The sequence below is a fragment of the Erpetoichthys calabaricus genome, chromosome 1, assembly GCF_900747795.2.
Source record: "Erpetoichthys calabaricus chromosome 1, fErpCal1.3, whole genome shotgun sequence".
NCBI classification, from domain to species: Eukaryota; Metazoa; Chordata; class Cladistia; order Polypteriformes; family Polypteridae; genus Erpetoichthys; species Erpetoichthys calabaricus.
The window spans coordinates 245,493,427-245,507,635 of record NC_041394.2 but is presented as its reverse complement, the minus strand read 5'-3'; the positions used below and the strand labels follow the sequence as shown (position 1 = coordinate 245,507,635).

General features: G+C 38.8%; 1 protein-coding gene across 1 annotated transcript in view; it reads left to right on the top strand.

Annotated features, from left to right (window-relative positions):
• The first annotated feature begins 1,019 nt into the window (after nucleotides 1-1,019).
• lta4h (leukotriene A4 hydrolase) overlaps nucleotides 1,020-14,209 on the top strand; it is a 72,604-nt gene continuing 59,414 nt past the window's right edge. The window contains exon 1 of the mRNA XM_028813565.2: nucleotides 1,020-1,280. Within this exon, the coding sequence (XP_028669398.1) occupies nucleotides 1,125-1,280 (156 nt within the window). The 5' untranslated portion in view covers nucleotides 1,020-1,124. The remainder of the gene's footprint in view (nucleotides 1,281-14,209) is intronic.

The window sequence follows — 14,209 nt, the reverse complement described above, 5'->3', positions numbered from 1 at the left end:
TGAGAGAACATTTAAAGGCTTTTGCAGGTGTTTTGAGTTAATTAGCTGATTAGAGTGTGGCACCAGGTGTCTTCAATATTGAAACTTTTCACAATATTCTAATTTTCCGAGATACTGAATTTGGGACTTTCATTAGTTGTCAGTTATAATCATCAAAATTAAAAGAAATAAAAATTTGAAATACATCAGTCTGTGTGTAATGAATGAATCTAATATACAAGTTTCACTTTTTGAATGGAATTACTGAAATAAATCAACTTTGTCATGATATTCTAATTTTATGACCAGCACCTGTACATGACATGCAAGCGCTTAGAAGAGCAGAAGGAACCTAGAATGTAGACTGGAAACGCATCCTAAAATCCGTGAAATGTTTATTTTGCTGGTAAAATACTGGCAGGTGACAGTTGTACCTTCTTCTAAAATACATTTAACATGCTAAATGTTGAAAATTCATATTCTTTTGCTGGTAAGCGTTCCACAGTTGGTGTGTTAAGACTGCATTCTTTTGAAATTTAAATGTTGTAGCTGCTATCACCAACCATCGGTATTGTGGGATTAAGCACGCTGTTTCCCAAAGAAGAAATTAAACAAAACCCTTCAAAGTGATGTTCAAGACAAATAAAGTGAAATGAATGACGCCATCACCCCTTGCGAGAGTAGCATCTTGTCCCCTGGCGAAGGACTCACAGGGAAGAACCTTTAAAGCTAACCTGTGCAACCAAGAACACAACTGGCAACACGCCCTCCACCCTGCACAGACGGCTTTGCGCGCGACAAAGTACACGGACCTTGAACCTTTTTCATCGGCTCTCTTTGAGCAGACATCCGCCACCGTATCACGTTCACTGGTTTCACTTATATCTAAATTTATCCACTACTTTGCCCTGTACGAGAAAGTTCAATATAATTCACTCAATACAAACAGCGCTCCTTCCAGCTTTCCTCGCTCTCGTGAGGCTGTCGCGCGCCCGTGGAGGACGCGCGCGGATTCTGGTGACGTTCTTTCGCGGCGGCGAGGACGCACAGTTAAAAGCACGATGCCGGGCTTGTAGTGTGACGCCTCAGAGAAGTACGGAGGCTCATTCTGGTGCTCGTCTTATCATCTTACTAGAAGCAGAACCATGGCAGCGGTGGTGGACCCTTGCTCCTTTTCGTCTTTCTCCAGTTGTGTCACTAGACACCTGAACCTGTACTTCCACGTGGATTTTGATAGCCATGTCCTGAGGGGAGACGTTGCTTTAACGATCGAGGCACTGGAAGACAAATTGCCGAGCTTGGTAACTTTGTATTTTTTTATGTTACAGAGTTTTGAGACTAGCTTTCGATTTAAGCCCGTGTAAAATGAGACTGGGCTATATAAACTATTTTTCCGTTAGCGAATGTGTTCGCCAGGTAAGAGACTCGATTGTACGCCACGATTAGCGGGCACCTTGCGTATGTTAGATTAGAGGATGAAGTACTGGAGAATTATGAAGCTGCGCCCGCATGAAGTTCTGACAATTAACTAAACAGGACTGGCGGCATTTCTGCTTGTAAATCTGGCAGAAGCAAATAGATTGCAAGAGACGCGGCGATATTATTGGAACTGCCTGTCAGATTTGTATACACGAACAACTCGTATCATAACCCCGCTACTCCGTTCTACCCAGATCTTGCAATAACTATTAAGCCAAATCTGAAACCTACAGATAACAGTCGCTTTATTTTTAGATGATAGTCATGAAATACCTCTGATACAAAAACACTAAATAAACACTTGTTCAAATCCTCAAAAAGTTATCTACTGCAAATTCTACTATCACTATTAATTATAAGAATAATAGAAAGCTTAACAAGCACACTAAACAGTAAGATTCTTGATTGAAATATTTTTTGTATTTGCACAGGTTTTTTCATGAAACAGGAAACGATATGTTTATAAATACATGTGCTATTACTTGCACAATCCAAACACAATCTATTAGGTCGAAAGGAGGAGAACGAACGCTTTGCGGCACATTGCATGCGCTGTCTCAAGCTTCAGTTCTGCTGAACATGGCTGTAACCTGACATGTGCAGGGTCAGTCAAGTGGGATTTTGACCCTTCTGTTCAAAATTTAAACATTTGTTATTTGCATTGTTCCGTCTTTGCAAATATGATCACTGATCGCATAAATTAAAGTTGGGATTTACCAGAGACTTCACAATACCATGTCACCCCTATCTTTATATATAGTACGCTACCGTGGCTATTCGTTTGTCTGTCCAGGATTTTAAATTACCTGTAGCTTGCAAATCGTATGGGCGCCGTTCTCATCCCCACCACCTTCCCCTACCTCTTAATTTCTTAAATAATTCTTGAGGCAGATTGAAAACTTAAGTGCCAGGTTAAGTGAAAAATTAAAGAAAACGTACAAAGTAATTGCAACACAAACACTGACTTAATCAGTTTTAACGCGAAAAGATACTGACAAAAGAAGAGAAGAAGCAGGCCACTAGGGTGGAGAAAAGAAGAGCTGCTCAGGAAGCAGCAAGCGCATCAACCTCTGAGCAAACGAATGCTAAACATACAGAGAAAGAGTATGAAAACAAGGAATGCACAAGTCAAGTGTATAACGCGCAGTGCGCCGTTACTGGTACAATAATATAATTGTTTTATGTTTTACAATTTATTGAGCATTTTAGTCCGATTCTGGGGTAACTAGCAGTTTTAATTTATTTTTTGAACTGAAATTAAAGTTGAAATTAAAGCGAACAGGAAAAATGCCAATCAGTTACACCTAAACAAACTAAGGCCTGGGTTTAATACTCAAAATGGATTTGTAGTGTATTGGCAGTCTGCTTCAAGAAAGGAGGAAGAGGGTGTATTCTGAGTGGTTACTATTAACGAAATCAAGGAATGTTAACAATAGGTGTTAAGTGAAGATTGTGTGATCACAAAATCTCAGCAATCTTCAGATTAATACTGGGGTTATTAGGTTACAGTACATAACATGCTAACATACTGTACATTGGTATAAAATGTGCCCTTTGCAGTGGGTGAGTCTTTGTGGCATGAGCTTTTTATATTTGAAGAAGGTTTGTCAACCAGTGATATTTGAATATTTAATATATTAAATATTGTTTGAATATTTACAGATGTGCATTTAAAATTTTTGGAGTTACATACATGTACATTGTCATGTAAACTATTCCTTTTCTTTTGGCTCAATACCTTCTTAAATGTTCATGCACCGGAAAAACATTATTAACACTGTAAAGTTCATAAATACTTATAAAGGTTCCACGGTAATTAATAGTAAGTAAAAATTTTTTTCTTTATTTAAAAGACATTACCCTATATTTGCACTTTTGCTAGCTGAGCTTCGGCACAGTTCTTGCAGAACTTAACTTTGGCCATTCAGGCAGGGAGCTAACACAGTTTCCATGGGAGTTTCATGTGACAAACAGCCACCGGTGAAGATTCTTGCTTGTTTTGTCTTTGATTAAATTGGTTTGTGAATTTTAAGGTCACGATAAATCAGACTTCAAGTGCTACTATCTACTGCTGTTAAGAGAAACAGACCCATTCTGGTGGAGTATTTTATTTTAATATAGCAGTGCTTGCAAATTGCATGTTTTATATTAAGCTCTTTTTTATTTCTGTACCATTGTGAAAAATAAAGAGCTGCATATAAATGTCATAGGAGCATTTGGTATAGGAATTTTTGCAGCAGGGAAAGCTGAGGATATGTTTATATAGGTTTTAAGTTAAAAAGAGAGGGGCCATATGCATTTAGTGGCATATCCACGTTAGAGCCCACTTAAATTTCAATGTTGCATATGTCCAGCGTTTGTTTTTCAATCTTTTTAATGGCTTTTTTAATGGATTTTTTAGGTTTTTTTGGGTGTTTTCAAAGAAGCATTTTGCAGGGAAAATATGATTGCCATCACGTCCATTTTGCAGACTGTGAGGCGTTGTCGTGTTGTGAAGTGACTGTTGTGTTTCCAGATTGTCTTCTATGACTTTCATGCTTTAAATCCTGGTGGTCACAGTCCTAAAGAGCAGGTGTCATCAGCGTTGTGAGCACACCTTCGGTGGACCCTGTTCTGCAGCAAAGGGAGTCGAGAGGACAGGTCTGGACTCTATGAAGCAGGTAACAACCTGACAATTCCCAGGGATACGCGCTGATAGGCATGTAAGAACTTAAGTAGTGATATGTGGGGAAAAAATCATTGTGTTATTTTGCAAAAAAAAAGTGCTTGCTGCTGTTGGTGCAATATTATGCAAGCTCGTGAGCCAGTTGTCTAGCATTTGGGTATTGAGGAGAGAGTTCAGCATGTGCACACCAAGTAGTTAACTCAAAATAAATGAGCATATGTTGTATTCATATACATTTAATCCTGCATGTGGTGAGGGATAAATTTAATCCGCCCAGTTTAGGATCACTGGGAGCCAGTGATTACTGCAGCATCACTGGGGGTAAGGCAAGTAGGAAATGTGGTGGATAGTGTGTCAATCCTTTGCAGCCAAGGAGAAAAGAGTGAGCTTGTGAGGGTCTCTAAAAAGAGCTGTGACAGAAAAAGGTGGTGCCTGAAAGATGACAGCATCCTGCTTCCACAGGAGTGGTACTGCATAGCAACTCACACTTTTGATTACAATAGGAGGGTTTTTCTTCTCCAGAGTGTCAAGTGCAGCTTTGTCCTGCTTTGAGCAGGTTATCTCCTTCTCATTTCTGTGTGGCAGTATGTCAAGCTGCCAAAGTCTGTCAACATGAGGGCACAGTTCTTGAGGGGGATAGAGAAATTCGTGGTAGAGACAAGAACTTTCATTTGTAGGGTGCTACAAAAAGGTTGTGGGCCCTTGGACTGCTCAGCCTAATGGTGTCTGCACTGCTAAGGGGCTGCCGTGGGTGGGTGGGGGGTGGGGATAGCATGTGTGTCTAATGTTCTTGATCCATTCTATAGCCATACGGAAACTATCTTTATCATCACCATTTCTGAGTGGCTAACTTCATCGACATAAAACAGAGGTGAAGGCATGCTTACAGTTTCGTTGCTCTGGTTCTCTGCAGCAGGAGCAATTTCATGAAGTACAGGTAAATGCTGGCCTCCACATATCGAACAGGGTTTCTTAAGTGAACAACTATCCTGCTTGTGACCTTGGTTGCACCTCCAACACAGATCCTGTTCCTTAATCCACTTCTCCATGTCTGTGGGGCTCAGTTTGCTGAATGTTATAAAGGCACTGAGGTAGAGTTTACAATTTTTGCAACATGGGCAGAATGGCTTGCAGTAGTCCTGTTTCTTAGATGTATCTGTTACTTTGGTGTCTGTTAATGATGTGCCATATATTGAAGCAGAAGGCATGTGCTGCTCACTTCCTGTGAGAACTGTTGCTGTCTTGATGATCTTTGTAAACTTGGGAGGGCTTCTGCTCTAATCGGTAGAGTTCCTCCTTGACTGCCTCTGATGCATGCCTGGATATCTGTATGGCTTGAGCTTTTCAGTCAAAATCTGGTAGTGTGTAAGTTCTGTCACTTATGATAATGTGTTTATTGAGGCAGTATTCAACAAATGTCTTTACAGTTAACAAGGCAGTTTAGCAAGCAATGTATCTATATGAGACCCACACTGTAGTTCAGATCTAGAGGGACTATCCATATTGTTAAGCATGCTCAGCAAACATATTGTTAAGCATGCTCAGCAAAGTGTTGATGGCAACTGCAAAGTCCTCAAATCCCTGAGCACTACCTGGCCGGAGGAGTGGAATAATTAAAACTGAGTTCAATTCACATTGGTTGATCATACCTCTGCGCCAAAGTCTGCTAGTGTATAGGAATGAGCTATTCACATATATTTTAGCTACCAGGAAAGCAGCCCGTGGCTCTAGATGATCCAGCAGTACCTGATACTTTATAGTTCTCAATTATATGACAGTAAGGGCCTAGAACACATAAGATGATGCAATGGCCTTATCTCTTAATTCAGACACACTAGAATCAGTGTGGATATGTAGAGCTGTGGAAGAGGCTCCTGCCTTTGGTAGTGATGAAATGGAATCATACAACAGTGGCTTGAATTGTGACTATGCTGGAGGTGGCACAGACTGCAAAGGAGCTGGATGGTACTATGGCTGCAGTGGAGATGGTACAGGTTGCTCAAGAGCTGGTTGTAGCTTTGGCTGCACTGGAGCTGGCTGTGGCCAAAAATATGATCTATAGAATCCAGTTAATTGTCCATAAGGTTTTGAGCCTAACAGGTCTGCTACACTGGCTTGAGGAGCTGGTAGGGAAATTGACCGTGCCCTTTGTTGCTTGTACTGATGCATAGGGGACTTGGAACAAAAGAATTCCTCGGATTCCTGTGTAACACTGTCCTTACCAATTTGAAGCTCTCTCATATTGTTACTCAGAGCTCTTCAACATACCTTTCTGCATCTTACCGTAGGGAACTTGTGTCTAATGGCTTCTACATGAATCATGGCTTAAATATGTACTTTCTGTTCTTGTAGGCATATCTGCTGTTGCTGAAGAAATGTCATGTGGCAGTGGATGGTCATTCATAATTTTTTAATATTAATCTCTGCCCATGCAAGAGTGTTATTGTTTTCCATTTTGTCATGTGTAAATAGTGAATTATAGTAAATTAATAACTTACAATTAAATTAAATCACATTTTAGTTACAAGTATTGATTTATAATCAGTCAAATGGCCCTGTTATATTGCACTATTGCCTTTGAGAAAAATTAACAAAAAATGTGTTGGCTACACTCATTGCATCATCATGTGCATTTCTAATAGTTGTTCTTGCTTGTAATGTTGTATTAATAATCATTCAAGTTAAAGTGTTTTGGACAGTGATTGTAATTTAATTTGATGTGAAGATTATCATAGAAGGTTATTTACAAATATTATTTGAGTTATGGACAAACACTTAGATAACATAAAAAGTAAAATATAAACAAAACACAAATAATTGAAACAATATAGAATATATAATCTCACAGTGCCTCACAGCAGTGCTGTATATGGAACAGCTCTGAGTGAAGTCCCAAAGGTTAAATATAGTTCATTACAGTTTGTCTAAGCAAAAATTGCTTTTAATATAGTGCCTGCAGCCTTAAAGTGACTGTTGTCCTCTCCTCAACACATCCATATTCTCAATTTCAGTACTTTTGTAGGATTATATTATACACAATCTGTTTATGTAAATGTAAGTAATAACTGTTGTTCATAATTACAAATTCTGTAATACCTCAGACCATTACGGTTGTTGTGAAAGAACTAAGAACCTGACCAAAGGGGCTGTGGTGAAGTCTGTGATGGGCTAAACCCTGACATGACAGAGAAAAATATAAAGCTTCCCCTAACACTGTAAAGGCATAGAGAGTAGAAATAATTACACATTCATATATTTAAAAAATGTATATACTCTTTAAAAAAGGTTTTTAACAGTCTGCAATCAAGGGTTGCAACCATGTTAACTGAATAAAAGAACAGGAAGTTAGGACTTGTACTATTGCAAAAGAAATCATATGACTGCAATAATAAAATATTAAGAAGAATATCCTCTTGACTCTGTGTGTGTGTGTGTGTGTGTGTGTGTGTGTGTGTGTGTGTGTGTGTGTGTGTGTGTGTGTGTGTGCGTGCGTGTGTGTGTGTATCTCTAACCACCACCTCACCCACCTAATACTTAAACTTGTTAATTACATATGTACTATACATTAAAAAAACAATAAATGCTGTTAACTTTCCTTAATAATGTTCTGTCAGCAAACTGGTAAATAGATGTAAACTGAAGCCCAAGACGAACAACAATAATTGTGGTCGAAAGAACAACATCCATCCATCCATCCATCCATCCATTTCCCAACCCGCTGAATCCGAACACAGGGTCACGGGGGTCTGCTGGAGCCAATCCCAGCCAACACAGGGCACAAGGCAGGAAACAATCCTGGGCAGGGTGCCAACCCACCGCAGCGAAAGAACAACATCAAAATCAAAAATACATGTGAGAAAAAAAGCACAAAGATAAACTTTGTATGCTGCAGAGATTTCGTATTTATAGATTGGATAAGGACAAGTACAGCCCTAACCTTATGCACTTTACATTTGACAGCTTGTGCCACCACTTAAAAAGTGGTAAAAGTTTGGTTTTAGGTTAAGGTTAATTGATAGCATATATATAGCTATATCGACTTTATTACCCTCATATCAGACATGAACGAATTTTATTAAATGTATAGCAAGCTACCCTAGAGTACAAGGTCAATCTCTTCAGTCAGATGCCCACAATCTCCTGTAAAATGTGTGACTATGACAGACAGGGAGCTTCTTTCATAATTGTCAGTTGCTTCTGCTAATGTGCTTCCTGATTTTTTTTATTTTTTTTTTTTTATTAGTTTATTAAACAATTTAAAAAATAAGAAATAAAAACTTCATGTGTGAGCAGACAGGAAAGCTATTGGATGCACACATCCTGTAAAGTGTGTTCAATGTGAGGGATCACTGTGTAGACTGACTGTTCAGTTGAACCTGATTAATACTTAGGCCACCCTGTCAAAACATTCATTGGAAATTTCATAGGTAAATGAGCATTATATTGGAATAAATACACCCATCTCAATAACGTTTTGTTTTGTTATAAGAGCAACACTTTTTTTTTTTTTTTACTGAGATATTTCCCTTTGGGATTAATAAAGTAAGTATCTATCTATCTATCTATCTATCTATCTATCTATCTATCTATCTATCTATCTATCTATCTATCTATCTATCTATCTATCTATCTATCTATCTATCTATCTATCTATCTATCTATCTATCTATCTATCATTATACAAATGAAGGGCTGACAGGTATAAAGTGTTTTTGAGGTTCACACAGTGAACCCATGAAGTAGGGTGAACTTCAGATTTGTATTCCATTAGACAATTGATACCAGTGACTGCATTGCTGTTTTGTTTGTAATGTGCCTTGTGGTGGTGTGGTCTGTGAAGGGTTCTATGTCAAATAAAGCCTACTATTTTAACATAAATATGCTCTTTAGTAGGGGAAAAAATGTTCAGGTAGGTTCTGCCATTATTGATGTTTCAGATATTCATTTAGAAGTTTACGAAAAGAATGGGTAACATTGATTCCTGAAATTAAATGCAAAAGGCGGTAAGCTAAATTAAATTAAAAGGAATTGTCTTCTGGTGAAGACAAGAATTTGTCAGGAAAATCAGCAGCCACATGGTAGCTATTGCCTCACAAGGAACTAAATGGCAGGGAGGGCTGAGGCAAGATACTTGACACCATACTTGCAGGCAAAATGTATAAACACTTTGGTTCTATGTGCACAAAACAGGCACATTTACAAATGACAGGGAAATCAGTCATTCCATTGAGCTTGCTTTGTTATCTCGGTACTGTACATCTTCCAGCAGGTTCTTAAAGGATCGTACAGATGAGTTGTGATACCTGCAACTGGCATAATTCCTTGAACCTGGGACATTGATAGTCATAGGCCGAGGTGAAGTTGGACAAATTTGGACAAAGAATAAGGGTTGGTACAAATATGCAAAATGTGTTTTCTAAAAACAAAGGCAGTCAGTTTTCAAATAAATGTGCAGTGCAAATTAATAAATAAAAAAACAAGTGTTTGTGGGAGATAAAAATTAATCAATAATACATCCAAATAAATAAGTTAAAATCCACAATGGTGGCGAGATAAAACCTTTTTTTTTTCTTTGCTTCCCAGGTAGGTCTTCTTGTCCTTGTCAGGACTTATGGAGTCCTCAACCACACATCCTGTCAAATTCCTTGGTCAAACACACAGACTTGAACTTTGACTTCCTACAGCTCCCAGGGCGCCTTGCCATTCAGCAGGTGCTGCTGCACTGTGCTCCGCTCACGATGTAGCTTGTCGTATTTCGTCCAGCCAAAGGATCCAAGCTACACCAGCACAACAGCTGCAGTTCCTGGGGTATTCTACTCATCTACTGGATGCCACTACACCTTCAAACTACTTACTCGACTGGCCTCCCCTTATACCTTTCTCGCTCCACAGCTCAGCTCTTTCAGAGTGTCTGCAGCACTTGGTTGACTCCTTTTAAAAAAAAAAAAACAAAAAAAAAAAACAAAAACATAAACAATGTTCAGCCACGCTGATTCTCCCTCTTCCATCTTTCAATCTCTCTCACACCAGCGACTGCACCGATGCTCTGCCCTCCTCTCTCAAACCCACTCAGTCCTTATTTGTGCTCTTTGTTAGTGCAGGTGCATTGAGCCCCAGTGAGGGATGGCTGAGCTGATCGGTCTTCAGCACATGAATGCCTAATCAGACCAATCCTCCAGTGTGTCTCCTCATCCGCTCGTCACTCCCTCCCACACCCGCAATGTCTGAAAACTACCTGCACCTGTGCTAATCTGCTACAGACCTCATACACACTTCATGACATGAGAGGGGTGATTTGTTCTGAGCTCCAGCAAGCGTTAATATAAAGAAATGCTTTTTAGCTTCCATTTTGAATGCATGTTTTCTAGAGATCTTGAAAGCACATTTCATTTGTCAGCTAAAGAAAAGTGTCTAAAACCCCTCTCTCCTGCCTGGCTGAGATTTGAAAGTTTATATTATGTCGTCATGCTGTCTTCTCTAGTGAGTTTCTTTACCCCGACTGAGTTGGACGTCATCTCTCTGTTTTGGGAAGAAATGCTGTCTTAGTGGTGCAGTAAAATGTTTGGATATTTCTTCACTTGTATTTTATATTTTGTTTATGTAATGTAAAAATTCAATGTTTTATTTATCTATTTATTTGTTCCCATAATGGTTCAATTGTTTGTTTTAATTACTGGTATATAATTTCTCGTGATATGTTAGAATGGAGGAGCTGTCCATTTAAACATGTTCTCTTGACTACTGTGATTTGTATGTTCTTTCAGCTTTATTCAATGACCTGACACTTACAATTCTTTGCAAGGGGCACAAACTCTTTGAAAGATAGGTTCCTTTATTTGTACCCAAATTCATATCCACAAGCACCAATAAAAAATTCAAAACATGCAGTGAAAGACAAACACTCACAAATTATACAAAAATAGCTTTTAGGTTAACTTTAATGTTGGTTTAACCAAAATCAAGCCTCTGTAGGAACAGGGAGCCAATCATCATCATCACAAATGTCTGTGGTCCAGCCGTGAAAATGGGAACACGTGTGGGTTTCCTTTCTATTTTAATTGCTGTGTTCCTGGCACTTAAGCTGTTTCTAGGTGCCCATTACTTCCTGCAATTTACTGGTTATAAAAAATTAATTTTGTTTGGCCTTCAGCACTGTATAATTTTGTAGTTTTGTTTCTGTATCTTTACACTTGAGCAAGGCCTTTTCTTAGAGCCTAAAAATGATTTCATAATGTCTAAAAATTCCCACCTCAAGCTGAATACTTTATATGCATGTATAAACACAGGTTACGTAAATCTGTGTGTTAAAGGAATTAGAAAGATGTCTGCATAACCAGTTACAGCAATAAATCATAGTGATGTTTTAATTATTATTATATCTACAACTTGATATACCTATCAGATTGTGAGCTGGTCCCACAGCCTGAATTCATCAGGCCAGGAATGCAACAAGATGCTGAAACTGCTATTGTGGTTTATTTGTCCCATAGCTCTTAAAAATTATCTGATAATGGATTGCAACTTCACATGGATCATTCCATCTCGTCATAGGCAGTCAGTGAGGTGTGCTGGCTAAGCATTTGACTTTGAACTTTGAAGGCTGCCTGTACACATTCTAACTAACCAATCACTCTGTGACACTGATCAAGTCACTTAATCCATATGCATACCAATTGTAGCAAGTGTATATGACTAACCGTGTGGTATCTTGATATTGTAAGTTGCCTTGAATAAAGGTATCTGCCCACTATATAATAACTAGCATGGCGAAATGCCTGTTTATTAAAAGGGGCTTTATGAGACAATAATAAGTCCATCTGCTTCAATCTCATTGTGCATTTCTAAACCTTTTTTCACTTTATGTGCCTTATGTGCCTCTTTCTTTGTGTGTCGTTTCCTTTTTTCATAGGACATTCTAGCCCTTACATCCCTCTTTCTATGTGCTTTTTGTTACCTCTCTGTTGGACATTCCAGTCATGTTGTAGATGCTGGTTGACGTGACACCTGGACATACAGATACATGCCACACATTTTACAATCTTAAGTTGGCCACTTGCCTTTGCTCTTCAGACATTCTGAGCCTCTTGTGAATGCTGGACAACATTACTCCCATGCGAGGGCACCGATGCCAGACAGACGGACATTTTATCATTCTATATTTACGGAGATAATGAACCTGTCCATCTATAATAGTTTCTACTATTTAACACAGTCAAACTGTGGCATATTTAAAATACAGAAATAGTCTTGAGCAAGGCCTCCTGGGTGACTGAGGTCCTGAGAGTTGATCATGCTGTTACAAATACAGCAGGGGGACACCAAGTTGTTTAATGCAGCGTAGGTTTTCTCACTTTTGATTTCGGCTCAAGACTTGAACGCTTCATCACCCCCAGGATTGGTGTCTCTTCATCCATGTTGTCCGTATCATAGAGTTTGGTCCCTTGGTGGTTTGACTTGTAGGGAATCACTGAAGAAGCCCCTTGCCATCATGGGCCTCTGGGCACACACCCAGAATATCCTGATGGTAGATCGACCATGGGTTTTGAAAGAACCTTGCGCAAACCAGCACTTTTCCATTTCTGCCATCAATCATCTCCTAACTTATAATCTTATTCTGTTGCCTTGATTTGTGATCCTGCTCTCTCTGTACAGTATTGTGAAAGTCATCTAAACAGATTAGATTAAGAAATGCCAGGTAATAGGTTTTATAGGTACAAGGTACGGCTTTATTGTTGCTTCTGAAGTAAAAGCTGTCCTTGCTGAGTCAGTGCAAATCCAATACCATTTCTTGCAGTATTGATAATTGACTTAACTTTATTATATTTCATTTTAATTTCTTTGATTTTTGTTACCATATAGTGCACTTTTAAAAAAGTAATTTTTGAAGAAAGTCAGAGCTTATTGCCTGCGTACTTTTAATATGACACATAGAAATAAATATACTGTCATCTTGAACCGGGGTTTCATCATACTCCGTTTCCTTTTTTTGGGTTCTTTAGTTTATGCCGGTTGGTTTTACATGGTTATCAGTTGTCCTTACATTGGTTATTATATGTTGTGTTGATATTTAACACTACAATATATGATGCTTTGTAAACATCTAGCAACATAGTGAAAATGCTTGATAGATGCAGTATGCATACACAGAGCCTCATATAAAGTGCTAGAAAAAGCAATCTGCCAGAGAACAGCTCAAAGAAACTGGACTCAAGCCACTCTGCACTTATTTTTCATGTTAATTGGTAATATGCAATGTGCATCTTTGAATCTTCCTCCTAGGCATTAAGAAACCCAGTGGGTAGAACAATTTGATTGCACTGCGCAGGGTTTGATTAAAAAAAGCACATTAGTAATCTGTAGTTTTAGTCAGTCTTTATTTTATACTGTATAGCGCTTTTCACAGAGCCTATTTTCTTGCTCAAAGTTTAGTACATCTGGGTCCCAACTGTGAACCCAAATGCTGGGTCAACAGAGGTTCTTCAGGCCTAGCCAGACTAATGTATATAAGACATACAGTATTCACTAGGTGCTTACCTGGGAATGCCTCCTCCAGGCCTGGCTCCAAGAGTCTGGCTTAGTATCCCCGTAGCCAGGCAAAGTTAGGTTAATATTATTTAGATCTATTATTGATATCTTATGTTGGGGTTCTCTTTGTCTGGCCATCCCAGTATGCAGTTTCTGACAGCAAATCACTAAGAATAATTGAGGCACACGTGCGTCTGTGCTACACAAGAATTAAATTCAAAGGTTAAAAGAAATGAGTGGGCAGTTCCAATCCAGATATTTTCTAACATGATTAATTTAGTTAATGTTTTTGGGATGCCAGAGCCTAATCCAGCAGCCTTGGGTGAAGGGCAGAAACCAATGCTGTAATGGGCACAAAATGTTTTCAGCAAAGTATTAAACTTCCCAGTTTGTACCACCTAAAAAAATGATAATACCTCACAAAACTGAAAAGGTCAAAGTAGTTGCCCTTATTGCCAATAAGAACGATGCCAAGAAGAGTAAAGACAATGTGAATTTCAATGTGCGCTGAAGCAAGTGCATGTACATATTGGTCATCACTGGAAAAAGAGAAGGCAGAGG